At 43.7% G+C, this 26,729-nt stretch overlaps 1 protein-coding gene across 9 annotated transcripts in view; it reads right to left on the bottom strand.

The window, feature by feature from the left end:
- Positions 1 to 26,729, bottom strand: part of CADPS (calcium dependent secretion activator) — a 356,444-nt gene that overhangs the window by 38,821 nt on the left and 290,894 nt on the right. For all 9 annotated transcript variants that reach the window (XM_083491182.1, XM_083491174.1, XM_083491178.1 and 6 more), the window contains 4 exons: positions 21,477 to 21,551; positions 19,615 to 19,698; positions 10,614 to 10,646; positions 6,025 to 6,132 (listed from right to left, as the gene is read on the bottom strand). In XM_083491182.1, the coding sequence (XP_083347308.1) occupies positions 6,025 to 6,132; positions 10,614 to 10,646; positions 19,615 to 19,698; positions 21,477 to 21,551 (300 nt within the window). The remainder of the gene's footprint in view (positions 1 to 6,024; positions 6,133 to 10,613; positions 10,647 to 19,614; positions 19,699 to 21,476; positions 21,552 to 26,729) is intronic.

The following is a 26,729-nucleotide window of genomic DNA, read 5'->3' as shown; positions in this document are numbered from 1 at the left end:
TTGAAGTCTCTTGAAGCCAAGGGTGGCACAGGGCCAAGCTAGATGCGACGCTAATCACATGGTTGGTCTTTGCATGCTTGTGTTGGACTTTACTATACAGCAGTCATGGGGGACAGAATCTAGAGGGAGATCATGGCATGCAGCACAAGGGGGAGGAGAGGAAGAGGGGATTTAACCCTGCCCATGCTATGGTCTGGGTCCTGACAGGGGCCCATGGGCCTGCCATTTGCCTTGGGAAGGAAGCTCCCAGGCAGCCATGTTGTCACTGTGTTGCATTTGGGTTCTCTCCTTTGAAAGGAACCTGCCAGAGCTCCCCTTACCTTCTGCCCCAGTACTGTAATTCAGGTTGCTTCACACAACGTAGGAATTACCGCCTACAGGTCTGCATACTCTAAGTACTTAGAGTGTGAGAGCCATACTTCTTGTTGTTAACTTACATATACCTGGGCAGCTTGCAAGATGGAACAACCCCCCTCTCTCCTGCTGTATGTTGTTCTGGGGATTCTCCCCACCCCAGCCAATTTCACGAGGTATGGGGTAGGGGTACATGAAGAGAGGAGAGGGGTGCAAGCCCCACTGTGCTGTCCTTGCGTGGGCTGAAGCTGGTGGGACTGGTTAGCTGGTATGTTTTAATGCACGGAACTTAATTACACCAAAGCCCACATCTCTTATGTCCCACGGCAATCAGATGAGCCATTTGCAAGGGAATGACATCCTGACAGCATTGGTTTTCTCTCTATGTCCAATTGCCAGCCAGCTGTTCATTCATTTATTTAACTATTTAAAACCTGCACTTTTCATGAAATATATCAAGACGGCTTTCAATTAAAAAAAATACAATAAAAACAGTCTATAAATATCCACAGTGAGCACATCAATAAAACATCACTAGATACTGGTTATAAAGAAAAAAATCCCATTGCGAAGGCCTGTCTAAACAGTGCAGTTTTCAGAAGATGTCTGAAAGAAGGCAGCGACGATTCCTGCCAAACCTATCCAGGGTGGGTCTTACCAAAATAAAGGTAGTGAAGGCCAACTGGACCCCAGGGGTGTGGGGAACTACCAAAAGTGCCCCATTGGAGGATCTCAGTCAGGGGTCAGCAGACATTTTCAGCAGGGGGCCGGTCTACTGTCCCTCAGACCTTGTGGGGGGGGGGCGGACTATTTTGAAAAAAGAAAGAACGAATTCCTAGGCCCCACGAATGACCCAGAGATGCATTTTAAATAAAAGGACACATTCTACTCATGTAAAAACATGCTGATTCCCAGACCATCCGTGGGCCGGATTGAGAAGGCGATTGGGCCGGATCCAGCCCCCGGGCCTTAGTTTGCCTACCCATGATCTCAGTGCTCAAGGTGGAGCATACGGTAAGGGATCGGATGCTCCCTAAGGTACTCTGGGCCCAAGTTGTTCAGGGCTTTGTGGATTCATAAACCTGGGCTGGTAGCAAACTGGCAACGAGAACAGCTCTCTCAGCAGCGGATTATCATGTTGTTCCTGTGAGCAGTCTAGTAGCTGCATTCTGTAGCAGTTGCAGCTTCTGGACCAGATACAAGGGCAGCCCCACATGAAATCAAGTCCTGAGATTACAGTAATCAGGTCCTGAGACTGCCAATGCATGGGGCCACTGTGGTCATCAGGCTGTCATGGCCCCAAACCAGTCACAGCTGGAGTATTAGCATGAACAGATAAAAAGCACTCCTAGCTACAGACATCACTTGGGCCTCTAATAGCTCAAGGAGTAGTCTCAGACTGCACACCTCTTCCTTCAAAGGGAGTGCAACCCATGGGAACGTTACCCTGCACCCCAGATTCCCAAGCAAACCCTAGCCATACACAATCATGACTCTCTTATCATTTAAACACCACCACAGGACCCCACCTGGGACAGGTAACACAATGCTACTGTTTCTAGATTACAAGAGATGCTAAAATCACCTCTCAAAAACCCAAGAGATGTAAACTGGCCGTATAACCTCAAATCAGAGTTTTAGAACCGACATGCAGATAAACCACACACCTCTAGCCGAGAAAACACAAATGCACAATAAGACTATTGTGTTTCTTTTTCATAACTACTGGCCACCCTTTTAATATGATGGGACAAAGAAGTCATGTGAAATTTCAGTAAATAACTCCTGGAGGAGAAAATAGCCTTGTTAGCTGCTGATTGTCAGACTAACTTACTAGCCAATCTGTTTCTTTCCCCAGTGACCTGAAGAGAAGATTTTTAAAATGACAATGATGACTTTATTCCACAGTAAACCCGACTAATTTACAGAATAAAGGCGATTAAAATGTAGACCACACAGTAATATTCAGATAATCTCCTGCATACCCCAATATCCACCAGGGAGAATAATTCTGCTATCACGGCTCACATGGGGAAGAGGAACTGGGGAGGTAATGAACACTAAAGCAGTGTAAAATGAATGGCCCCGGGAACAAAAGAAACAGCAAAATTAGCCTTTTGAAAATGTGTTGCCAATAATATTAATAACTTAAAATATTTTTTAAAAATAAAAAGTGGAGAATATGTGACAAAGGCAAGGAGGAAGCCAATGTGAACACCACCTTCAGAAATAAAACAAAACAAAGAGGGTGCTTTTATTAGCACCCTAATTCTATGCATGTTATTCAGAAAGTAAGCCCTGCTATGCTCAGTGGGGCTTACTCTCAGGGAAATGTCAACAGGATTGAAGCCTAAGATGTATTTCATTGTTGTTGAGATTCATTGAAAGTAGGCAGCTTTGTGAAAAAGGAGACAGAGCTCCTGCACTTTTAATACATGGGCAGAAGAGGGAATTTCAGCAGGTATAGCTGCTCCTGTTAATTCTGCTAGTTGTGTTGAAAGAGCCCTATCCTCTTTTGCATTAAAGGTAAAGGTAAAGGGACTCCTGACCATTAGGTCCAGTCGTGAGCGACTCTAGGGTTGCAGTGCTCATCTCGCTTTATTGGCCGAGGGAGCCGGCGTTTGTCTGCAGAAAGCTTCCGGGTCATGTGGCCAGCATGACTAAGCCGCTTCTGGCGAACCAGAGCAGCGCATGGAAATGCCGTTTACCTTCCCACTGGAATGGTACCTATTGATCTACTTGCACTTTGACATGCTTTTGAACTGCTAGGTTGGCAGGAGCAGGGACCGAGAAACGGGAGCTCAGCCCATTGCGGGGATTCGAACCGCCGACCTTCTGATCAACAAGTCCTAGGCTCTGTGGTTTAACCCACAGTGCCACCTGCGTCCCCTATCCTCTTTTGCATTAGGTCACCCTGAAACAAAGCAAGCAATACAAGACCTTAGAAAGCCCAGGTCAATGCGCCCACTGGGGAGGGTTACCTATTTTAGAGCAGGGATGTTGTTGAGACTCCCAACTCCCATCAGCCCCTGGCACCATGACAAATGAGTCAGGGTTGATGGGAGTTGTATCCCAACAACAACAACAACTGGAAGACCACAGGATCTCCACCCATGTTTTTACAGAAGGGGTGAGGAACCTGTGGCTCTCTTGATGTTGTTTGACTCCAACTTCCAACAGCCCCAGGAAGTATGGCCAATGGTCAGGGCTGAATGAGAGCTGTAGTCCAGGTCTTGCTCTAGGGTCTTGCCTACCGGTCCAGGTCTTGCCTACCGGTCTTGCTCTAGGGTGACATGATAAAAGGAAGAGTAGGCTTTGGTATGTTTAATAGCTCAGATATGCTCATGAAGGCTCAAAGTGCACCAAGAGGAAGCCACACAAGGCCACCTTGTCACAACTGCAGGATGTTAATAGAGAGGCCTGGTTAAAAGTGTGTATGTGTGGGGGGGGGGGGGCTCCTGCACTTTTAATAGGGAATTTCAGAATAGCCATGCAAGCTTCAACATGACTCTTCAAGGTGCAGGAGTCCCCTCCTCTTTTGCATAATGTTTCCAGATTAAAAAGAATGTTTTTACTCTGAATTTTTCCAGATTAAAAAGAAAAAAATGGCTTGAGTATGCAAACTGTTGGGCGACAGTGGGAAACAGTAGAAAATGAGTGCCCTAGGCATGGTTTTTAGTGCTTACACTGGAACTTAGGTTTATATTCTTTGGAGCTGTGTTCCAAATTGGGAGCATGTTGCAAATTTAACCCAGTTTTGAACACAGTGTTTATCTGTGGCCTTGTAATGGAGTTCATCTTGCTTATAGTGGTGTGCTTCCTGGGGGGAAGCTGATGCAACGTTTAAGCCAAACGGATTCTTGCTGTGCGTTGGCTCCTCTGCAAAGACCTTTTAAAATCTAGCTTAAGCAGAGAGATGTGACCTTATATAGATCATGGTTTCGATTGAACTGAAATTCAATTCCGATCAACTATCCGTCTGCTGGGATCTGCACAAAACTGGAAACTGCTCAAAGGAAAGGTTGGCACCGAAAAGAACAGTCCCGGGAAAATGTACTGCTAATGGAAGAATTTCAGCAATAGGCAGGCAGAGCGCTAGCAGATCTGTAACAGAATGGAAATGACTGCCTCTTTGTCATTGCCAAGTGGATAGGTGATTTGTATTTGACATTTTTTTTTTAAAATGCTTGAAATTCTCTTAAGAGGAAAGGAGTCTCTGGAGTGCTTTATGCATGAATGAGGCATTCTCAGTGGATATGGGTCATGCTAGAAGATGTACACAGGAAGATTATTTGACTCCAATTCATGCCACTTGATATAATGTGATAAAACATTTGACATGAGAGATAAGTTCCATTTTAATCTTGGAGAATATGGGGGGGGGGGAGAGAAGGGTGGCGGTGAAAGGAGAGAATTATGCAGTAGGGAAGAGGCTTCGGTGGGAAAAGAAAAATGGGGTAGAGTGGGGGGGGGGAAGATGGGCATCAAGCAGGAGAGGAACTTGTATGGGGTGGTGCGGCAGTGACGGTGGGAGAGAAAAGGCTTTTCCTGCCCATTGCAAGCAAGGGAGCACGTCAATAAAGCGCCAGTAGGTCTGAAGGCATGCACATCCAAATGCCAGAATACTGGGTGGGTGGGGGAGAGAAACAGCACAAAACAAATGAGAGTGAGTGAGTGAGTGAGCGAGAGAGAGAGCGCTGAGAGGTTGCAAAGGGAGAAAAAGGAAGCTGCTTTACAGCCACAAAAACAACATAAACAGAGATCCAACCGAACAAGTGACTGAAACAGTAATGTCAAGCACCCGCTGCAAGCGTCAATGCTAGACTGCACAATTGCTAGGGCAGAAAATGTGTTGCACAGCAGAAGCAACAGAAAGGCAGAGAAGTCTGTGAACATGCACTCTATGCTATTCAAAATAAAATCTTAGTTGACACTTGGGAGCTATCGGGCAGCATAGCCGCCGTCCTCTTTCAAGGTTTTAAACCTAGGTTTTCAGAGTTAAAAAGTTCCACCCAGTATTTCCTAGAGGGTCCCAAGTTCTAGTTTTAAAGCATTACAATTGTATTCTATAATGCAAAAATCGGACTTATGGTTTTTTCTTTAAATTTTTAAATCATGCTTAGATTTCCTGGAGGGAAAGGTCATTCCCTCCCACCCTTTAATTAAAAAAATGGTCTTTCAGTAACGATGCTATCTTCAAGTCAAATTGCACATGCACCCTATCTGACTTCTTCACCTCCCCCCACCTTTTAAAAACAGGACTTTTGATGATAATAATGACTTGCAGTGCAAATCCTATACATATCTACTCAGAAGTAAACCCCTCTGTGTTCAGCAGGGCTCACTCCCTGGTAAGGGAGCATAGGATTGCAGCCTAACACATTTCGAATATGAGATGATACATGTTGATATAAGATGCTTTTATCTAAAAATCTAGAGAGAGAAAGAGAGAAAGAGAAACCAGGACAAAGTGGATCCGAGTAGAACATCAGAGCAGACAGAGAGCTGATAGAATTTCAATCAGAAGGAAAAGGAAACTTAAAATAAAAAATAAAAATCTAAAAGTAATCATTTAATCTCAAAATGTGACTTATCCTCCTGTCTCATTTTGCCACATTTTGCAGTTTCTCCTCCTTGGATTCCCCCAAGGCGGAGAAGGCATTTACTTACATCAAATAACCTTTCTATATACATCTCCTCATTGACCTTATCACGCAGGATGTCCTGAGAATGGCGCACGAAGGTCACGTAGGCGTCAGCGACATCCATCCCTGGTTTCTGCACAGAGGAAAGGAGTGGGGCAGGGAGGAGAGGAGAGAGAAGGAGGGTGGGGAAAAAAAACACAAAACACCCAGCATGAAAATGGCATCTTCCCAAGAAAAGCTTATTTATTCATTTGTAAGGATCCTTCCCGTCCCTTGCCGCCGTGCGCTCTATTCTCCCTGACACTGTGGCGGAGGTTCCTTTCCCTACCAGAGTATCTGTGACATATTTGGGTGTCAGCTCTTGCTTGGTAGGCAGCTGAAGCAACACTAAGTGCAGCTTGCACAGCGTAGAAAGATCTCCGTATGCACAGACTATCTCTCTTTCTCTCTTTTGCCCGGAGGGAAGCCGCTTAGATGGATATAGACTTTCCCTTGACGCTCTTGGTGCCAGGAAGTCCTCTCTTGCAATGTTTGGTACTATTGACCTAATTAGCAAAGCAACAACTCCTGCTGGGTTCACCCCCCACCCCACCCCTTGTGTCCTCTGTACGCAAATCTCCTATTATACAACGTTAGAAGGCTAACACCCAGCACTTAGTCTCTTTCCCCTAAGGCATTTGAAATAGGTACATGTATTTATTTTTTAAAAAGACCATCAGAACCACACATTATAAAAAAAAGAGTTTGCAGTTTTATCTTTTATTTCTATACCTCTGTTAAGGGCACAAATACTTCGGCAGTGTATTGATTGTAGTGGAAGTTTAGCAGACTTTCCCTTGTTGAAACCTTTGTTGGATTGGGCCCTAAATGCTAAATAGCTACTAAGGCTGCAATCCCGGGTCTGCTGGGACACAGTGGCACTTACTTCTAAGTAAACGTGCACAGGACTCCTCTGTTCAGTCTCCAACCTGTCTGAGGAGTCTGTCTCCCCAAAACCAGAACTTTTAAAGCTTGCGGTATCTGTGACGCTCATGGCACAGTTTGTGTTTCCCTCACAAGATGCAAGCCGCGGAGATAATTTGGGAGAAAATCATCACTAAGTAAGTTCACACTCCTTCATATGTTGGAATCGAACTTATCTCAGAGGGAACCCATTAAACTGCTGAAACAAGAGTCATTATGAAAGCTGCCACACAAATCTTAAATGTCTGTGGCACATTGGAAGTTTCTTCGTAATGGGTGTCATTACTTGTATTACTGTGATTTACCGCAGATCACAAAGTATCATTTTCTGTATGAGATGTGATTGTCAGCCACTGTAAATTGAAGTTAGTTAACACTTCTCTGTAATTTCCAGGGTGAAAATTAGGACAGTTTGAGAAGCAGTAGGAAGGTAGTTTATAGATATATATATTAAAATAGAAATACAATTATCAAGCAAAGGGCCAATGGTTGGCCCCAGAGCTGCCAGTAACATTTTTAACACCTACTGAAACAATGACAAGGTATTAATTTAAAAAAACAATGAGGACAATGTAAACGTGGCGGTTATATTTTTTTCAAGCAATTTCCTGCAAGCGGATTGTGCCAGCTTTAGGATGCAATAAAAAGTGCTGTAATTCTCCAGTACTAAACAATCATCTTTCCAGAATTAGATGCAGCAATTGTTATCTGGTTGATGCTAAGAGAGCTAAGCTTTTACCTAGAGATAAAACCTCAAAGCTCTCCTGACTGCACAGGTTTGGGGAGTTTCCCCACCACTGAAAGAATTTGCCAGTCAATTGAGATATTGGATGGGTTAGGGGAACAAAGGGAGTGAAGGCACCAACTTCATTGTGAAAATCAGATTGCAATTGTAGAACATACTGTAATGTCCCACCCTGAGACCGGGATGGCGAGAAGGAAGGTGCCTCCATAGGGTCTCTTCCTACATTATTTTCCCCTTCTTGGTTTCCTCTGCAAGGAAGGGAGTTGGGGAGGGTATTCCATTTAGCTGCTCTGACATCCCCTTTTCATTCCAGCTTGCCATGCTCAGCTGCTTTCTCCAACATCCCCACATGCCTACCTGCTCTGCCTGGCTGGAGGTTTTATACAGAGGTTCTTTAGGTGAGACTCCTGCATTGCAGAGGGTTGGACTGGATTTTATGTCCCACCTGTAGTTTCTGCAATCACACCGTCTGATGCTGTAATGGTCCAGAGATTGGCAATCAACTATGGCTGAAAGCAGATATCAAATCTATAGGTGTTGTCGGAACCTGATGTCAAGGTTCCTGAGCCATGGGGGGCAGGTATTTTCCTAATACCCTGCAATCATAATCTGAAGCCCTTCTTCACGCGCTCCCTCCAGGAGAGGGGCCATGAGAAGTCTGGAGGGTCGCAGCATGAGACGGGGTCTTTTCTGCGGTGGCTTCCCATTTTTGGAAAACTCTCCCCAGGCACCTACATATTATGTAACCAGGTATTTGGTGGATTAGACTACTTGGGTGGGAAGGTTTCAAAACAACGGTCATGATGTTTCATAATGTGAAAAGAAAAAGGAATAAATTCTAAACTCTGCCTGTAACGTCCATAAATATATACTGAAGTAAGCAAAACAGTTTACTGATCAAAACCACATATAGCTTCTCTGTACTAATTTGTAAACATCTTTATCTTCCAAAGTCTACATATGGATCCATATTTGTAAAGTTAAAAGTAGTCATTCATGTTTATAAATTCTCATTTAAAAAAAGTCTGTCTGCAATTGCCTCCTGTTTATCAGTCATAATCCTTGACTCCCACCAACATTTATATACTGCACTTAAACTTAATTTAAATGTTAATTTCTGGCAAGCAGAGTGCTTTGCCTGAGATCTTTAAGAGTTCTCTTCATTATAATCCAAGCTCTGAATAGAGAGATGCAGGAAGCAGCACTATTTGCCCTTATAAGAATGATATAATGTGGTTATTTTGCAGAAATGTTCAAGGCTGGTTTTGGTATACACAGCACCAATTCAACATTTCTGCCTATCTGGGTTACACTTAAATTATGTTAGTAAGAACTGACCCATCAGTTTATCTGATTTTGAATAAGGTAGTTTGGGCCTCTGTAAAAGTCCTTCTGGAGTTTTTATGGTTTTTAGCCAAGCTGTTTGCTGGACATGATGCCATTATATTTTTGTATTGCTGTGGTTGGAAATGGTTTCTATTTTACTGCTTTGGCATTTTTGTATTTTTTTGTATTTTGTATTTTTAAATTTTAAGAAGCTTTATTAATAATGCTGTGTTACATTTTTATTGCTTATATTGTTGCTTGCCACCTGGGAAAGACAACAAGAAAGAATGGAAGAATGATGAGTTTTTAAATTTCCTAATGTACATTCCTGACCTCTGTTTTGGCTTTACCGGTAATTTCCCTCTTGCTAGGCCTAGCAAACTGAACTATTGCTCTCTCTCCCTTCTTCAACCTCACAAGCCCCCTCTTCTAGCCAGGCCTCATTTTAGACCTTGTACTGCCTGTGTACCACAATTACGACAGACCCCCATCTTTGCAGCCTGTTCTTCAAAGCCATTGTTTCAAGATCATAGAATCATAGAGTTGGAAGAGACCACAAGGGCCATCGAGTCCAACCCCCTGCCAAGCAGGAAACACCATCAGAGCACTCCTGACATATGGTTGTCAAGCCTCTGCTTAAAGACCTCCAAAGAAGGAGACTCCACCACACTCCTTGGCAGCAAATTCCACTGTCGAACAGCTCTTACTGTCAGGAAGTTCTTCCTAATGTTTAGGTGGAATCTTCTTTCTTGTAGTTTGGATCCATTGCTCTGTGTCCGCTTCTCTGGAGCAGCAGAAAACAACTTTTCTCCCTCCTCTATGTGACATCCTTTTATATGCTGGTAGCTCTCAGGAACCACTTCCCACAATGCCACTCAAATGCGTGATAGTACCTTCCTTCGTTTCCTGGGACTGTTGCCTCCTCCTGCCCAGTAAGTGGAAGGACGTGTGGATCCAGAATTGGCCTCCACAGTCACCTACGGACTCATTGTTAAAACTGTGTTTATGGAAGACAATCTTATTCAGCTATGAGTGATCGCCAAAGATAGTTTACTACTCATCTTAGGGCCTTCCCACACTTACCACTTACAGTGGTATAGTTGTAGTCTGAGCCAACATTTTAAAGAGGGAATTTGTAGTTGGTAGTCTGCAGCTTTGGTCCAATGCTGCTGTTATTACAGAGTTAGTGTAACGCTGCTGTTGTTACAGGGTTAGTGCGAAGTTACCCTTTTCATGCTAATAGCAGGTTGTGCCCAAATTCAGAAAAGTTCTGTGGCTGTAGTGACATCCCTTGGAGACCACATTTAGACTCTGGGCCCTGTTTTACATATTGGTGGATGATAAACAGCATATGATGCAAGGGACAGAGAATCATAAATGAAAGCATGTCTACAGGGTAAGATTAACAGGAAACTTTCAGGATAAATCAGCTCTCAGAAACTTTTGTAAACAGGAGTCTATAGTACACCATTAGCTAAGACAGGATTTAAAGGGGAAGAAAAAGCAACTCTGTTTTTTCTTCTTCTAAAAATACATAGCAGGAACTATTGCAAAAATTATTGTAATTTTTTTGTGCTTACGGGCACATCCACGTATTTGGAAGCTGCCTTCACCTGAAAGAGAAAAATAGCCAACTTTAGATTATGCTTTCGAGCTATACAAAAAAACACAAACAGGGAAGCAAAATAGGACAACTTAGCAGTATTACTAAAAAATAAAAATGCAGTAATTATTAGACCAATTCAATGTACATGGCACTGAAGGATAGATTCTAATTAAGCATACTGAACCACTTAGAAGATAAAACCTAACTAACTATAGGCCACTTGCTAATCTCCCTTTCCTGAGCAAGGTTGTGGAGTGAGTGATCGCAGACCAGATCCAGGCGCTTTTGTAAGAAACTTGCTTTTCTGGATCCAGTTTAGGCCCTGTTTTGGCACAGAAACTGCTTTGGTCGCCCTGTATGATGACCTCTGTTGAGAGACAGAGACAAGGGAAACAGGTCCCTATTAATTCTTCTTGATCTTTCAGCGGCTTTCGATAGAATCAACCATGGCATCCTTCTGGAGCAACTGTCCAAACTAAGGGTGGGTGGCATCGCTTTGCGGTGGTTCTAGTCTTACTTGGATGGTCGTTCCCAGAGGGTGTTGCTTGGGGAATGCTTTTCAGCCCCTTGGAACCTTCAACGTGGGGTTTCGCAGGGCTCAATCCTATCCCCTACATTGTTTAACATCTACACGAAACCACTGGGTGGGGTTTCCCAGAGGTTTGGAATACGTGGTCAGCAGTATGCTGATGACACTCAGCTCTGTTTCTCCTTTACATCTGCAGGTGAGGCAGTGGAAGTGCTGGACCAGTGTCTTGCTGCAGTAAAGGATTGGATGAGAGCCAACAAACTGAAACTCAATCTAAATAAGACTGACACACTGTTAATGGGTGGTTCCCTAGACCAGATGGGTGGGAATCGCCTGCTCTTGATGGGTTACACTTCCCCTGAAGGAGCAGGTTTGTAGCTTGGGGATACTCCTGGATCCTTTGCTGTTGCTCGAGGCTCAGGTGGCCTCAGTGCCTTCCATCAGCTTCAGCTGGTGGCCCTATCCTGAACAAGGATAGCCTAATTACTGTTGTCTATGCTCTGGTAACCTCAAGGTTAGAATAATGCAACGCGTTATATGTGGGGCTGAGTCTGAAGACAGTTCAGAAACTTCAGCTAGTGTAGAATTCAGCAGCCAGGTTGCTCACCAGAGCAAGACAGTTCGAACACATTACACTGACCCTGGTCCGACTGCACTGGCTACCATTTGGTTTCCGGGCCCAATTCAAAGTGCTGGTTTTGACTTATAAAGCCCTAAACGGCTCAGGACCGCAATACCTCCAGGGATGCCTCTTTCCATATGAACCTACCCGGACCCTGAGATCATCTTCTGAGGCCCTTCTTCCTGTGCTTCCTTCTTGAGAGGTCTGGAGGGTGGCAACATGAGAACGGGCCTCCTCTGCAGTGGCTCCCCATCTGTGGAATGCTCTCCCCAGGGAAGTTCGCCTGGCACCTTCATTATATACCTTAAGGCGCCAGGCAAAACCTTCCTTTTTTACCAGGCCTTTGGTTGATTTGATTGGCATCCTATGCCCTTTTAAAATGTGGATTTTTTGGTGTGTGTGTGTTATTGGGTTGTTGTTTGTATTTTGATTATATATTTTGTGGTTTTATATTTTGATTTTATTCTGTGAACCACCCTGAGACCTCTGGGTATAGGGCGATATATAAATTCAATAATAATAATAATAATAATAATAATAATAATAATAATAATAATAATAATAATATGATTTTAAGACAAATATTTGGTACATGCTTTAAGAAAAATTCCAGAAATACAGAACAGAGTACTAGATGAATCACTAAAGATTTGTTTCAGAAATAAAAGCTTGTCCCTGTGGCTTCAGTGGGATGATTCCTTTCTTATTGCTCTGTTGGGTTTGGAACTTCTGCCGTGTGTCTTCATCCTGGGCTGCCAAAGTAATATGAGAAGCCCCATGTCAGATTGGCACCTCCATCCATGTGACCTGGAGCTTCTCACAGAACACTGGTGGCAGAGGAATGGCTACTAGCCATGATGGCTGTGCTTTGCCTCCACAGTCAGAGAAAAGATGCTTCTGAATACCAGCTGCTGGAAACCGGAGGAGGTGAGAGGGCTCTTTTTGTGCTCAGGTCCCGCTAGTGGGAGCCAGTGTGGTGTAGTGGTTAAGAGCGGTAGACTCGTAATCTGGTGAACCGGGTTCGCTTCCCCGCTCCTCCACATGCAGCTGCTGAGTGACCTTGGACTAGTCACACTTCTCTGAAGTCTCTCAGCCCCACTCACCTCACAGAGTGTTTGTTGTGGGGGAGGAAGGGAAAGGATAATGTTAGTCGCTTGGAGACTCCTTCGGGTAGTGATAAAGCGGGATATCAAATCTAAACTCCTCCTCCTCCTCCTCCTCCTCTTCTTCTTCTTCCCATAGGCATCTGGTTAACCACTGTGAGAACAGGATGCTAGACCAGATGGGCCATTGGCTGGATCCTTATGTTTTAATGCATTGCAATGTTTTAAGGCTCTTATGTTTTAATGCATTGCAATGACTCCCATCCAGTGCTAGTTTTCTAGAAAAAGAGGAGCCGGAACTCACCACAAACGCTTCCCTTGTTCTCTCATAATGACAATGGTGCCCACCTGAGAGGTGCCGGAAATGAGTTCCAGCTGATAAAGAGCCCTGCTCCCATCCCACCAGAATAATGTAAGAAAGGGCCTCTGGCTGGTATGGAGTTGGGAACAATGACTTATGGGCATTTGGTATTGCAATCATGCCTTCAGCATTATTAATGTCACAAGCTCTTCCCTCCTTTCTGTGGCCCTTCTCGGTAGGCAATGTAAAAGCAAATGGGTTATCTCTGCAGCTGGCAACAGAATGTGTTGTTGCTGTTGTTGGGGGGGGGGGAGTCCATGAATTTCCGAGTTAACATATCTAACGGAATGGTTTCCAGATGGACAGAGAGACCCTTTTGCAAAGGTACCATAATGCATCCCATCTGCAGGGCTGAGAATTTCTATAGCAAGCATGTATCTAATTAGAATAAATCACTGATCAGCATCCTTGTTTGGGTTCTAAACGCTCACCTGCTTCTAAATATTTCTAAAGCTACAGGTAAAATAGCCTAAATATTAGGCACACACGCAGGCACACACCTGCATCTTGCGATGAATAAATTACATGTTCCAGTTGGGAAATGCATCGTTTGAGACTGCAAAGCAAGGAACCACTAAATAGGACCACTAAAATCAAGCCACGTGCAGTTAAAAGGTATGGGGGGAGGGGGAAATCACTGTCACACACCTATTTTAAAAATACCCTATTCAGGGAAAGTTAGAATCAAGAAGGCATAATTTATAAATTGAGATGCAGGTGGCGCTGTGCTCTAAACCACAGAGCTTAGGGCTTGCCGGTCAGAAGGTCGGCGGTTCAAATCCCCTTGAAGGGGTGAGCTCCCATTGTTCGGTCCCAGCTCCTAGCAGTTCAAAAGCACGTCAAGTACAAGCAGATAAATAGGTACCACTCTGGTGGGAAGGTAAACGGCGTTTCCGTGCGCTGCTCTGGTTCGCCAGAAGCGGCTTAGTCATGCTGGCCACTTGACCCAGAAGCTGTCTGCGGACAAACGCTGACTCCCTCGGCCTATAGAGTGAGATGAGCGCATAACCCCAGAGTAGTCTGCGACTGGACCTAATGGACCTACCTTTCTTTACCTTTAATTTATAAATTACCATGGACTTTGAATTCCAAAAGGATTTAAGGTGAACCTTTGGATGGGCTCTGCACTTTGCCACCATCCCTCCCTTCTCCTCTAATATCAATGGAAATCCCAGAATGTAGTGGATATTTATGAAATTCTGATCCCCCCTGGGAATCTTGCTCCCTTGCCTAAAAAAAGTAGTCAAGTGCCTACTGCTGTGCCTTATAGCACATTATGCTGGATGTGAATGTGCATTGGAACGCATACCAATGCTATGTTACTCTTCGATATCCCCCACCGTCCCTGCCTAGGCTGCGTGTCCAGCTGCCACTTATTATTTCCCCCTGACAAAAAAGTAAATTGGACAGACTCCAACATCAGGAAGGTTCGAGATCATTGTCTCCATCACTGGGATAATCAAACCTGGCAGGTGACTGCAGCATGGTACAGGTGCATCAGTGGGTGAGCCAGAATGGCTCCACTAAACAAGCCACACAGCACCGACCGACCCTCCCTACCACCTTGCCCCTCCCATTCAATGGTATTGACTCCGCTGCCAGGAGGCCAGGTGCAGGGGTGCCAACGTGAATGGAATATTGTGGGAGCCCAGGTAAGCCCTGCCCCACACATGATGCAGTGCACAGACCCCATTTGAATGGCATTGCCTTTTTCGGGGGGGGGCAAGCCCCTCAAATATTTTATTGGAGGGGGGCAAACCCCCCATGGTCCCTAGGAACTGGCTCCTATGGCCAAGTGCATAGCAACCACTCCAGAAGCAAAGGCATATTGCTTTTGATATGGAAGGTATGATGTAGTGATCGTGACCAGAAGCCATTGACAGCCTCATCCTCCATGAATTTACCTAAACCCTTTGAAAGACATTCATGCTGGTGGCTGTCAGTACATCCCAAGAAAGCAAATTCCATGCTTTAACTATGTGCTGTGCGAAGAAGTACTTTTTTTTTTGTCCCGAATGTTTCAACATTCAGCTTCATTCGGTGGCCCCGAGTTCTAGTTTTATGAGAGGCCTATTCCATTTCTTCTCACCATGCTTGCAAACTACAAACTTCGCCTTTGTTTGAAATGGAAAAGCCCCAAATGTTGTAACCTTCCCAACCTCATGATCACTCTGGTTGCCTTTTCCTGTAACTTTCCCCATTCTGCAACATCACTTTTGAGTTAAGGTTGTAACCAGAGCTCTTCACCCAACTCAAAAGTGTGGTCACACCACAGATTTGCATTATGATATTGGCAGCTTTATTCTCAATCATTTCCCTAATGATCCCTAGCATGGAATTTGCATTTTTAAAGTGACTAAACTTAGCAGAGGAAGGAGAACAGGAGGGAGGCCTGTCTCCCCCACAGAGACAGCACATGCAGTATTGCTTTCATCAATACATTCTTTCTGTGTCACCCCTGTGAGGAACAGCGGCCCAGTTATGTCACCCCTTGCCTTCAGAGCTGGCAGCCTCTAACCATTTTTCAAACACCCTCTGTTGTGGAGTGTTCCTTCAACTTCCTCTCCTCTCCCCTCTCCCTGAAGAAGAAGAGTTTGGATTTGATATCCCGCTTTATCACTACCCAAAGGAGTCTCCAAGCAGCTAACATTCTCCCCCACAACAAACACTCTGTGAGGTGAGTGAGGCTGAGAGACTTCAGAGAAGTGTGACTAGCCCAAGGTCACCCAGCAGCTGCATGTGGAAGAGTGGGGATGCGAACCCGGTTCACCAGATTATGAGTCCACCGCTCTTAACCACTACACCACACTGAGAGTCCTCTGGGCAACCACAGTTGCCAGCCCTGGTCTTTGAGCTGCTCCCCCTGTCCCAAAGAGAGGTGCCTCCTCACACTGCTCCACAGGGGCCTGGGAAGCACCCCCTGGCCAGTCCCAGAGGCACCATCCGCCTGGGGAGCTTGTAGCCAGGGCTGCTGCAACAAACAGCTGTGCAAGCCTTTGGGAGGCAGAGATGTGAGAAGGCATCAGAGGAGGGAGGGAAGGAAAGAAAGAGGGACAGAGGCCAGTGTTGCTTGCGGCACCCCTGACTATCATTCAAGGCACCCCAGGGTGCTACAGCACAGTGGTTGAAAAACACTGCCTTAGAGGTTCCTAAACTGCAACAAAGAGCAAAACGGCAGCACTGTTATTTGAGTGATACACAGTAGGCTGGGGCTCAACTGTACTTGTGGGTCCCAACTCTTTAGTTGAAGACACTATCCCTCCCCTCCCGTCTCTCTTTCTCTCTCTCTTCATTCAATTTATATCTGCCTCCCTTCCTCTCAAAGGAGTCCAGGGCTTCAAATACATCAACAACAATAGCCTCAAAGACATTCTGAAAGCGTTTTAAAAGGTTAAAAAAAAACTGTTAATCGCATTCTAATCTAGGATAGCGGACACTAAATGAAGGTTAAGTAGCAACAACCATAAAAACAGTAACTGTTTGTTTGAGGACATACTGTAGCTGAGAACAATTTGTATATCTTAAAAACTAATGGAAATAATCTACAAAAAAGTAATAACTTAGTTACTGTTATCTCACTGACATTAAGGTATTTGTAGACACAGCAAAGGAAGAGAGTAATACAATATGTGTTTTGCTACTGTAACAAAACTAGAAGCAGAGAAAATATTAGAGACCAGAAATAAGAAGTCATGGAACCGCGGCAAAATAAAAGGAATATTTGCCGCAATTGAGATATAATATGGCAATGACTCAGTCTGTCTTCCACATTGCCTTCTCACAAAACAACCCTAAGCTTCTCCCCCCCCCCTAAAAACAACAACCAGCCAACCACAACTGCTTGTTTTTCTTTAGTGTAAAACTTGGCTACATACATTGCAATTTTCATGCTGCCGGATGTTGTGTGATCTCTTTGCTAGGCTGCAGCTCATCAGGAATTATGTGACTTTTCCCATGAAATTTCTCAGTTTATGACAAAAATTTTGTGCCGAACAAAAATAAGATTGCCAGTAACCTGTCCCGGGGGTAAAATACACTCTCTAGTTTTAATTAATGTAGCAGTAATTCATTCCCCACTCTCTTGTTCAAAGCGAAGAGATGCTTCAGATGAAATGAATCTTGAGCAGCTGTCATCAGCTTGGTTGCAATTCTCTTCTTTAGGCAGAGATACCCACCTAATGACTGGACTTCCAGGTCCAAGAAACACTATTGACTGTAGAAAACATCTTTCTCCAGCTCCTTGACTAAATGTAGAATGATGTTCCATTAAGGGGGGAGGAATCCAAAGAATATTTTATAATGATGTGGTTAGTGAGAATGTTATTAAGACAACTGATGCATTAATTTTAAGCTGAATTTCACAGCAAGAATTGAAAATGAGGGTATCCTACTAGGTGATAAAACGGCTTGTCATAAGACCCCTGGTGACATGTCATTTTCTAAGCAAGTGGACAATGTTTGATAAAAGGAGTTGGTAGAAGGCTGGGTGTCTGGAGATTTTTTTTTAGAATAATAAAAAAAATCTGACAATGCTATTTGAAATGATTTGTTTGTATAGTGAAAGGAGAAGCAAATGGACTATAATAAGAACAATGCTTCTTGTTATTCTGCATTAAGGATGATGCTACAGACTTAGAGAATTATGCTACCCTGCTGATGCTTCTTTTAGGCATAGTGTTGTAAGCATACGGGATACCTCCCCAAAGCTCTGTAATATTTGGCCCAGTCTGGATGCTCAGTTCTTGCCTTGCTAAGCTACAGTCTAGCAGCTGGGAGCAAACAACAAAACCAAACATTTCTTTCACGCCCTGTCCCCTTGCCCCTTCCTTTCTTGGTGCTTACAACCTAGTTTAATTAAACCAGTTAGTAACAACTGTGTTTGAAATAAGGAGCTATGGTTTAATACTAGAATATTAATATTCAAGCTCTAGTTTAAGATCCTTGTTAGCGAACATATTCATCTGAGGCTGTGTACACACAATACCTTTAAAGCACTTTCAAAACACATTCTTTCCTTCAAAAAATTGTGAGCACCAGAGCCCATAAGGCAAGGCAACCACCTCAGACGGCAACATCCACAGGAGCAACAGAGCTCAAAGCAGATCAATAAGAGCATGTCTATCATAGAATAAGAGAAGTGGAAGGGACTACAAAATTTTCTTCCCCACTAGTTACTGGTGGATGCACCCATATTCTCCTGTGTGTTAAAAGTTAGGAAGTGGTAAAGTTCCCCACATGTGGTTGGCTGCCTGGCTGAGTTAGTAGTGGGAAAGGTATCCAACTTGCTTGGGAAGCTGTACTTAAAACTTTCCTGGTTTGGATGTCACAGGAAACTGTGGTTTAACAAACCATTATATCTTCCTCAAAGCTCAGTTTGCGAGGGGAGGAAGGCAAGGGGGTGGGGGGTGGGGAGAGTGAACACCATGCTCATGTTTCATCGGAAATGTTTACACCTAAACCAAGTCTATATCTCTGTCTTTGAACCCCATTATAGTTAATTGCCCTGATCCAGCAGTTTATTAAAGGGACAGAAATTCTGATCTATATACAGACCACCTCCATACATCAACATGGGAACAAAGGAGAATAGGAAGCTGCCTTATGCTAAGTCTGACCATTGGTTCATCTAGTTTAGTATTGTATATTCTGATTGGCAGAGTCTCTCGAGGGTTTCAGATAGGGAACTCTCCCAGCCCTGCCTGGAGATGTCTGGGATTGAACATGGGGTTTTCTGCATCTGGTAGGCCACTGTGAGAACAGGATGTTGGACTGGATGGGTATATAAAAGTAGGGAAATAGATAATGAACACTTCCCTCTCCGACTTTCATCTTGCCTTTAGGGCAGCATACATGGTTCTTCCTTTAATCTGCACAACAACTCTGTGAGGTAGGTCAATCTGAGAGATGCCAGCTAGTCCAAGGTCACCCAGTAAATATGGCCACTGAGACGGATTCACATTCAGGTCCCCCCCCCCCCGACTAGCCACCATAACACACTGGCTTTTAGTTGGCAGGGTTCTGGAAAGGTATAAAGTCTCTTTTATTATTTTGGTACTTCTTAATATATTCATTATATTTATATGCTCTTTTTCACCCATCATGGAACTCAAGGCGGCATTTATACAGTTCCCAGGAACTGCTTTTCCACTGGAACACTGACCAAACCCATACCTGCTGGGCTTCAGCAAGACGGTTGTTATCAGATAACTTCAGACCATGCAAGATGTTTCCTTGTGGTTTTAACCAGAACCATCCTTCAGTCCATGAAAAAACTACTTTTAAAATATGAACATTGAATTGAAAAGTGCAAGGAGCAAAAAGCAGGGACAATTGGGTGGTTGGATGAAGAAGGCAACTTACAGTAAATGACAGGAAAGAAGAAAACAATGTCCCTTCGTCGTATCTGGATAGTTTGGCCAAGACTCCTTCCAGAATTGTGACAAACTGGAGGAACAAAAGGACATATACTTCAGTTGCAAGAATAATCAAATCACCCTGATTGCAACTGAGCAAATCAGTATTAAGTCCATCTGAGTAAAAAGGGATTTCAAAGTGTATCAACCAGCTTCTAGCTATGTAGATTGCTTGTAGAGATATGACACTTCAATGATGAGATAAAGAACTCTATCCTCTAATTAGCAGGGAGGAAAGTCATTGAAGATTAAGAAAAGTCAAGTTGTATGTGTGTGGGGTAATCTAGCTGACTATTCTGGAGTAAAGAGCTGATATTGTCTATAACTAAACATTTGTCCTACATTAGCATGGTGTCATGGAATACATTAATAAAGCGAATCAAGTATAGCCACTGACTTATTTTTCTTTTGGCATCACCAAGCTTATTAGCTATTATTAATAATAATATAAGTAACTGGAAAGCAGTTGCTTTCAAAGGACAAGCATATCAATGAAAATGTTTAATCCTTTCTTGCTTCCGCGTAAAACAATTTCATCTTCAAATGTTTAGGAGGTTTCTAATTTGGTTTTCTGTTTTGGCAACAAAATTATGCACAAGGAAGAAAATCCCTCTTCTGAGATTCCCTTGCATTTTCAATGTTTGTTGATCAAAAGCAAAAAAATAAAAATAAAGCGAAGCTCCTTTGTGTTGTGTGTGTGTATATCACATGTTCATTAAAGCTCTTTCAGCTGCTCTCTGCCTGCTATATTGGTCATTCTGTGTAGAGAAAGGCAGTTATGTTGGTGCCGTATATTGCAGAAGCTAATGAGAGTGCAACTCCCAAGCATAAGGTGCAAGAAATATGTTACTCCTCGAGAGTAATACCAAATGGAGAACAGCTGGTAGGTCCTTGATGGAGACCCAGAATGGCACGTGTTGTCCCATATGTTCTACAGGTCCTTGTAATTATTTTGTGATCCTTATAGTCCTCCCCTGGTTTGCCTAATTGAAGTTAAAATAAATGCAAGCATGGTGCATTTATTTAATTTATTTAAAACATTTATACAAAGTGTTACAAGGATCACAGGCAGAAGTCTGTGTTGCAAGATGCTTTTTAGTCTGGAAATGGAAAACTAGATGAAGCAGTACTATTGATAAATGGCTGCCATTGCCACACAATATGCCATATATATGAGAATGCTTCTGAGTTCATTGTATTTTGCATTACACCCTTCCTGACAGTTCAAAGTGATTGACAATCACAACATTTTAAAAAGCCACAAGAACTATAAGGATTAAAACCACATAAAGCACCCTCCTAAAAACTTTGGAACCTACCACCCAGAGATAAGATGGAACCAAAACAAATTACGTTTGGCCAAGTGTTGGGGTTTGACCCAGTCTAGCTGCTTTCTGCTCTAGTGCAACTGCGTGTGACGGAAAGCTCAGTAGAGGACCTGGAAAGAGGGAATGTGGACCCATAGAGGTAAGGTTATAGTCCTAGGACTCTCCCTGCAAACTGGCAATGAACGGCTATAACCAATCAGTCCAGATAATGTGATCAAGTTCAGAAAACAAGAGCTTTACAGTCTTCGTCTTGAACTGCACTTTAAGTTCAGCACCCCTGTGTTGCTTCGTACAGACTGCAATCACGAAATGTTCCGTCTGTCGAGACTGAGTGATGTATGATCTCTCCTGTGAGAAACAACAAACCACCCAAACTTCTTAATGTGTCACATTTTAATGGAAATGCTGTTTTAAAAAGGGAGAGAGAAAAAAGAGAGAGTGATGTTAACAGTGAATCGGTTCACCTGAAGCTGAAGGTTACCTTTGCAACTAGGAGCGTTATCATTTCCTTGACGGTTTCTTCAATTAGTTCATCTATTTTTGAGTGATACTGGTGCTAAGGAGGGGGAAGAAGATGGAGGCAAAATATTATTAGCATAAATCATTGGTAACAAACACTTCTGTCTAGTTTGTTGTTGTATCGGCTGTGATATTTAAATGTTGATCGACACGTGCTCTAGTGTAGTGGGCAGTAATGGATTGATAAAATGCGTTTTTCTTTTTTCTTCTCTTTTTTTAAACCAAGAAGCCTCTGATAGGATTTCATGAATCATGGTCAAATCCTAGCTTCAGTTCCATGCATGCAGCTGAGCCGACATTAATGAGAGTCAAATGCATGCAGCAGAGGACAAAATCTGGCATCTTTTTTTTTGCTATATGCAAATCATGATAAAAGTGGGCAGCGGTAGGAGAGCGCTTTACATCTGTTCTTAGTTCTGATTGATCCAAAGTGTTGCAATTAAGGCATTGACATTCTTTAAGGTTTTAAACGACTCCTGAAACACAGCCCACGCTGAAAAAGCAACATAGCAGCTGTCTCCTGGTGCACAGCAAATCTGCTGTTGGTCAGAGGGAACGTACAGAGGAGTCGAGTTTAGGCAGACAGGCTGCATTGGGTATAAAGGGTCGCCCACTTCCAGAAAGCCAAGTGGAATTTAATGTTTAGACTCCACTCTTGGCGAAACAAATTAGCTAAGGATGTAAAGTTCCAAATGCAAGTGCTTGTTAAGCACCTGAGTGAATTGGAGCCTTTATGACCAAGTGTAAAAATGATTGAGACATGGGTGTTCTGACTCATGCAAAAGATGGCAATTGCTACACTATAAGGCCCCTCAATTAGTACCATGCTGGGGCGCTGGGTTAGTGCTGACGGCTCATAGAAAAGACTGACACCAACTGAACATTCAGCATCACTTTTGACACAGGATGAGAGCTGCTACCCACCCACTCGATGGGCCCCTCTACCCAATTACTGACCAGATCAAACCTTGCTGTCCTACGGAGCTCTGAGAGAATCACCAAAAAGCGTGTGATTCGAGGCAAGGCACAAGAGCTTTCTGCCAAATTTTAACAAAACAAGCATCTACTTTGTCAAAAAAACAGGCTTTTCACTACTAAGCAAACACTACGGGGGGCATTCTTTTGTTTTTGTCAAAGCACAGAAGAACAAATATTTAATATATGATGAAGTTTCTTTTCCACATTCCTCCCCTCCTACATTAAATAAAACATTGAAAGCGCTGATCTCAGTCACTGTATTTATTTCCACTTGTTTGCGCTAATGTTATTTTAAAATGTTAACATCCAACCAGAAAAAAAAACCACATTAAAAGAGACAAATCTGCTATAAATACTAAATCATGCTTTGGGGAATAAGGAGTGTGAGGGGCAATTAGAAGTGTGAGACGCTAGTCCCTCAGAACTGACTTAAGAGTTCCTCGCTAGTTTGAACTGCTCAGTGTTTCTCTTTCTTTCAATGGAACAGTCACATACTACAACAGGAACTTGGAAGAAAACAAAAGAAAATGTAGGACACACTTACCCACTCTTTAGCAAACTTTCAGATGATTGGGGACAGAAATAAAGAGGAAGGTGCAGAAGACAGGAAAAAGAACATATGAAGGTAAACCATAAATAAAAACAAAATCTTCAAAAAAATGGGACCTTCTAAATGGGGGCCATGAAAAAGCAGCAGCATGCACAGAAACAATAAGCAACAAGGAAATGAAATATAATGGATATAATCCCTTTTCACTGAAATACCTGAGATTGCTACCAAAGAGAACCACACGCAGAATACAAAACGGGTTTTTGAAAAGTGATTGTTGCACAGAACACATACACAGAAACATCTCTAGTGAGGCAGAGAAATATCATCTTGGTTGCAATTTGGGGAAAAAAGGAATAGTAATAATAATACATGTAGAGCTCAGTGGCATGGCAGCTGGGTTTTTATTTTTGGCTTACTGGACTCCAGTTTGGGGATGGCTAAAGTTTGATGGTACCCCCTTGTTTACTGAATCATCATGAGGAAGCTGACACTTGGGTAGAGGCAATTTCCCCAGAATTCACATGTGAGTTTTGTCTACCACCATTTTTTTACATTAGAAGAGAATTGGCTTTTGATTACAGATTTATTTTTTTTTAAATCGTATTCAGAATTTTAGGTTAACCGTCATAATGTTACAACCTAAAATAATGTTTTTGTTCACTCGGTAGAGTCTATCTGATTAACGACCCATTCCCATATCTGCGATGTCAGTCAATTTACAGTGGTGCCCCGCAAGACAAATGCCTCGCAAGACGGAAAACCCGCTAGACGAAAGGGTTTTCCGTTTTTGAGCTGCTTCGCAAGACGATTTTCCCTATAGGCTTGCTTTGCAAGACAAAAACGTCTTGCGAGTGTTCCGATTTCCCCCCGCTTTCCCCCCCTTTCTCTAAGCCACTACACCGCTAATAGCCTTTTAGCCGCTAATCCGCTAAGCCTTTAATAGCCGCTAAACCGCTAATAGTGCTAATCCGCTAAGCTGCTAATAGGGTTGCTTCGCAAGACGAAAAAACCGCTAGACGAAGAGACTCGCGGAACGGATTAATTTTGTCTTGCGAGGCACCACTGTTTTTGGGTTGTGACTGAATGTAAACTACACCTACAACTTCCAATGGGATGTAGAACATCTGTTTTGTTGTTCTTCCATTAACTGCATTGTCAGGTTGTGTTGGACTAGCTCGCAGGGATGAAAAGTGTGTGTGTGTGTGTGTGTGTGTGTGTGTGTGTGTGAATGTAGCAGCTTTTCCCACAGAGGACCCCCCCGAGGCCGAATCTACATATGCAGCAGAATCAGGGGGCAGAATCCTAACCCCAGAGGTATGGACCCTTCCACTTCTGGAAAGCTGTAGATGGAGGATGTGCATTTTGGAAGCTATCCTGTGTTAAAAATAAATGAATCATTGCAGGTAGCAGAAAGAGGTATAGCAGAAAAAGGGCTGAATGGCAATATTTGGGAAGGGACCAGAACCCATGCTTTACATGCAGAAGGTGCAAGGCTTGATCCCAAGCCTCTCCAGTTAAAGAGAGAATCAGGCAACAGGTGATACGAAATGCCTCTGCAACTGCTGCCAGTCAGACAGTTCTGGGCTAGACTGGTGAATAGTTTGACCGGTATGAGGCTACACCATGTTGTCTAACTGCCTTGTTCTGATAAGGGGAGTTTTAGAGCAGTAAAACTTGTACCCACAGTGTAGACGTGGCAGTCATTCTACCACCCATGTGCTGCTACATGTGTACATTCATGCTAAGCCTCGGAAGGGAGGTTTGTTGTTTTTTGTTTTAAAGGCACAGGTGTTTGTAACTTGGACCAAGCAAGTCAGCGTTTGCATGTGATTGTGTACGTGTTTACAGGCGCTGGAAATGGCATAGGTATGCTGGAGGGAGGAGGGTGGAATCTCCCGACTCGGTGCTTTACAATTTGCACAGGGAAAATCAGCAAGAGATGCGTTACGAAAAGCAGCAGTGTTTCAGAATCCCACCTAGTGCTTATCCTCTGCCCCTGACCCTGATGTGAGGAAGGTAAAGACTTAACCTTCAATGACCTCCCCTGCCTGATGTAAAATATACTTGCTGCTGGCTCAGGAAGGCTGGGCACCATGGGCAGCTCTGTGTTTGCACAGGCGAAAAGGGGACTGGGGAAAGGCGATGCAGGTAAGGAAGCAGAAGCCAGTGGCCATCTCCTCTAGTTTGCTGGGGGCCATGTCGCCAGGCTACCCAAAAAACACCCTCTTCCCAAGGGACTAGGTGCTTTGCGCAAACCCTCCACCGCTCCCGCTTCTCCACCTGCTAAAAATATATTCCTTCGCGTGCAGAATCCCTCTTTTCTCCAGCAGCCACAGCCACTTTTGCAGATATTTACTCTGGATGGTGGGATGCAGGCAGCACTGCTGAGGAGTAGCATGCTACATCATGAAGAACGTGCCGAACAGAACAACTCCCTGGACGCAGAAAACAGCAACGGGCGTTCCCTGGAGGACGTGACCCCGTGACATATATATGTACACGTGCTACCCACTAAGCACAGGACAAACAAAGCTTGCAAATGCACACCATGCACACCAGTGAAAACTATGTTGGCTTGGACCTCATTTTGAAAAGCACCAAGAGATGCACAATGCAGGACATGCCCAAACCTGGCACGCTCTGGCTCTGATGCATGCACGGAAAATGGGACCCTTACAAGCATGTTAGGCTGAGCGGAGGTACACCAAAGGTAGTGAACGTGCAAGCTGGACATTCCCCTAAAGTGCATCGATGCTTTTGAAAATGCGGCCCACGGGATATGGTGGCAATGCATGGAATTTAAAATAAAAAGATTCTCTTGACTGATTTTTCCCCCCTCTCTCTTTAAAAAATCTGGGCTTCGCATACAAGTCCAAAAGACATGCTTAATTTGCCACATTATCATATTGTTTTAATCAAGGATGTTTGTTTGTTGGAGGTGAGGGCGGGTGACAGTTCTCTTGCTAAGTGTTCATCTTCGTTGGATAAATTATGAGATTTAACTAAAAGGATGGCTAGGTGTGTGCAAAATAATACAGTGTGAAATGTATTGACAAATATGTTTTCAATTAAAATCTCCTTTACAACGCAAATGAGAACAACAACGGCAGCAGCAGCAACAGCAGCACTAGAATGCAGCCAGAAAGATTGCAGACTAGCTGTCTGATCCTCAAACTGCTTCGCCAGGGCAAGCTCCATTGGCACAAACAAAGCTTGCGCTGGTGGAAGCGCTGGGAGGATTGTATATTTTAGAGACCGACAGGGCCCTTCACCTATAGGAATCCATCACTAGGGGCACTGACTCAAAGAAGCACTACATTGTTCCCCCAAACCTGCTCCCTATTCTGAACCCGCAGGGCTAAATATATACTAATACTAATACTACTACTAATAATAATATTTATACCCCACCCATCTGGCTGAGTTTCCCCAGTCACTCTGGGAGGCTCCCAATTGAGTGTTAAAAACAATACAGCATTAAATATTAAAAACTTCCCTAAACAGGGCTGCCTTCAGATGTCTTTTAAAAATAGGATAGCTGCTTATTTCCTTGGCAACTGATGGGAGGGCGTTCCACAGGGTGGGCGCCACTACTGAGAAGGCCCTCTGTCTGGTTCCCTGTAACCTCACTTCTCGCAATGAGGGAACCGCCAGAAGGCCCTCGGAGCTGGATCTCAGGGAATC

Source organism: Podarcis liolepis, assembly GCF_965112155.1.
Source record: "Podarcis liolepis genome assembly, chromosome: 2".
Classification (NCBI taxonomy): Eukaryota; Metazoa; Chordata; class Lepidosauria; order Squamata; family Lacertidae; genus Podarcis; species Podarcis liolepis.
This window is presented reverse-complemented; position numbering and strand designations above follow the sequence as displayed.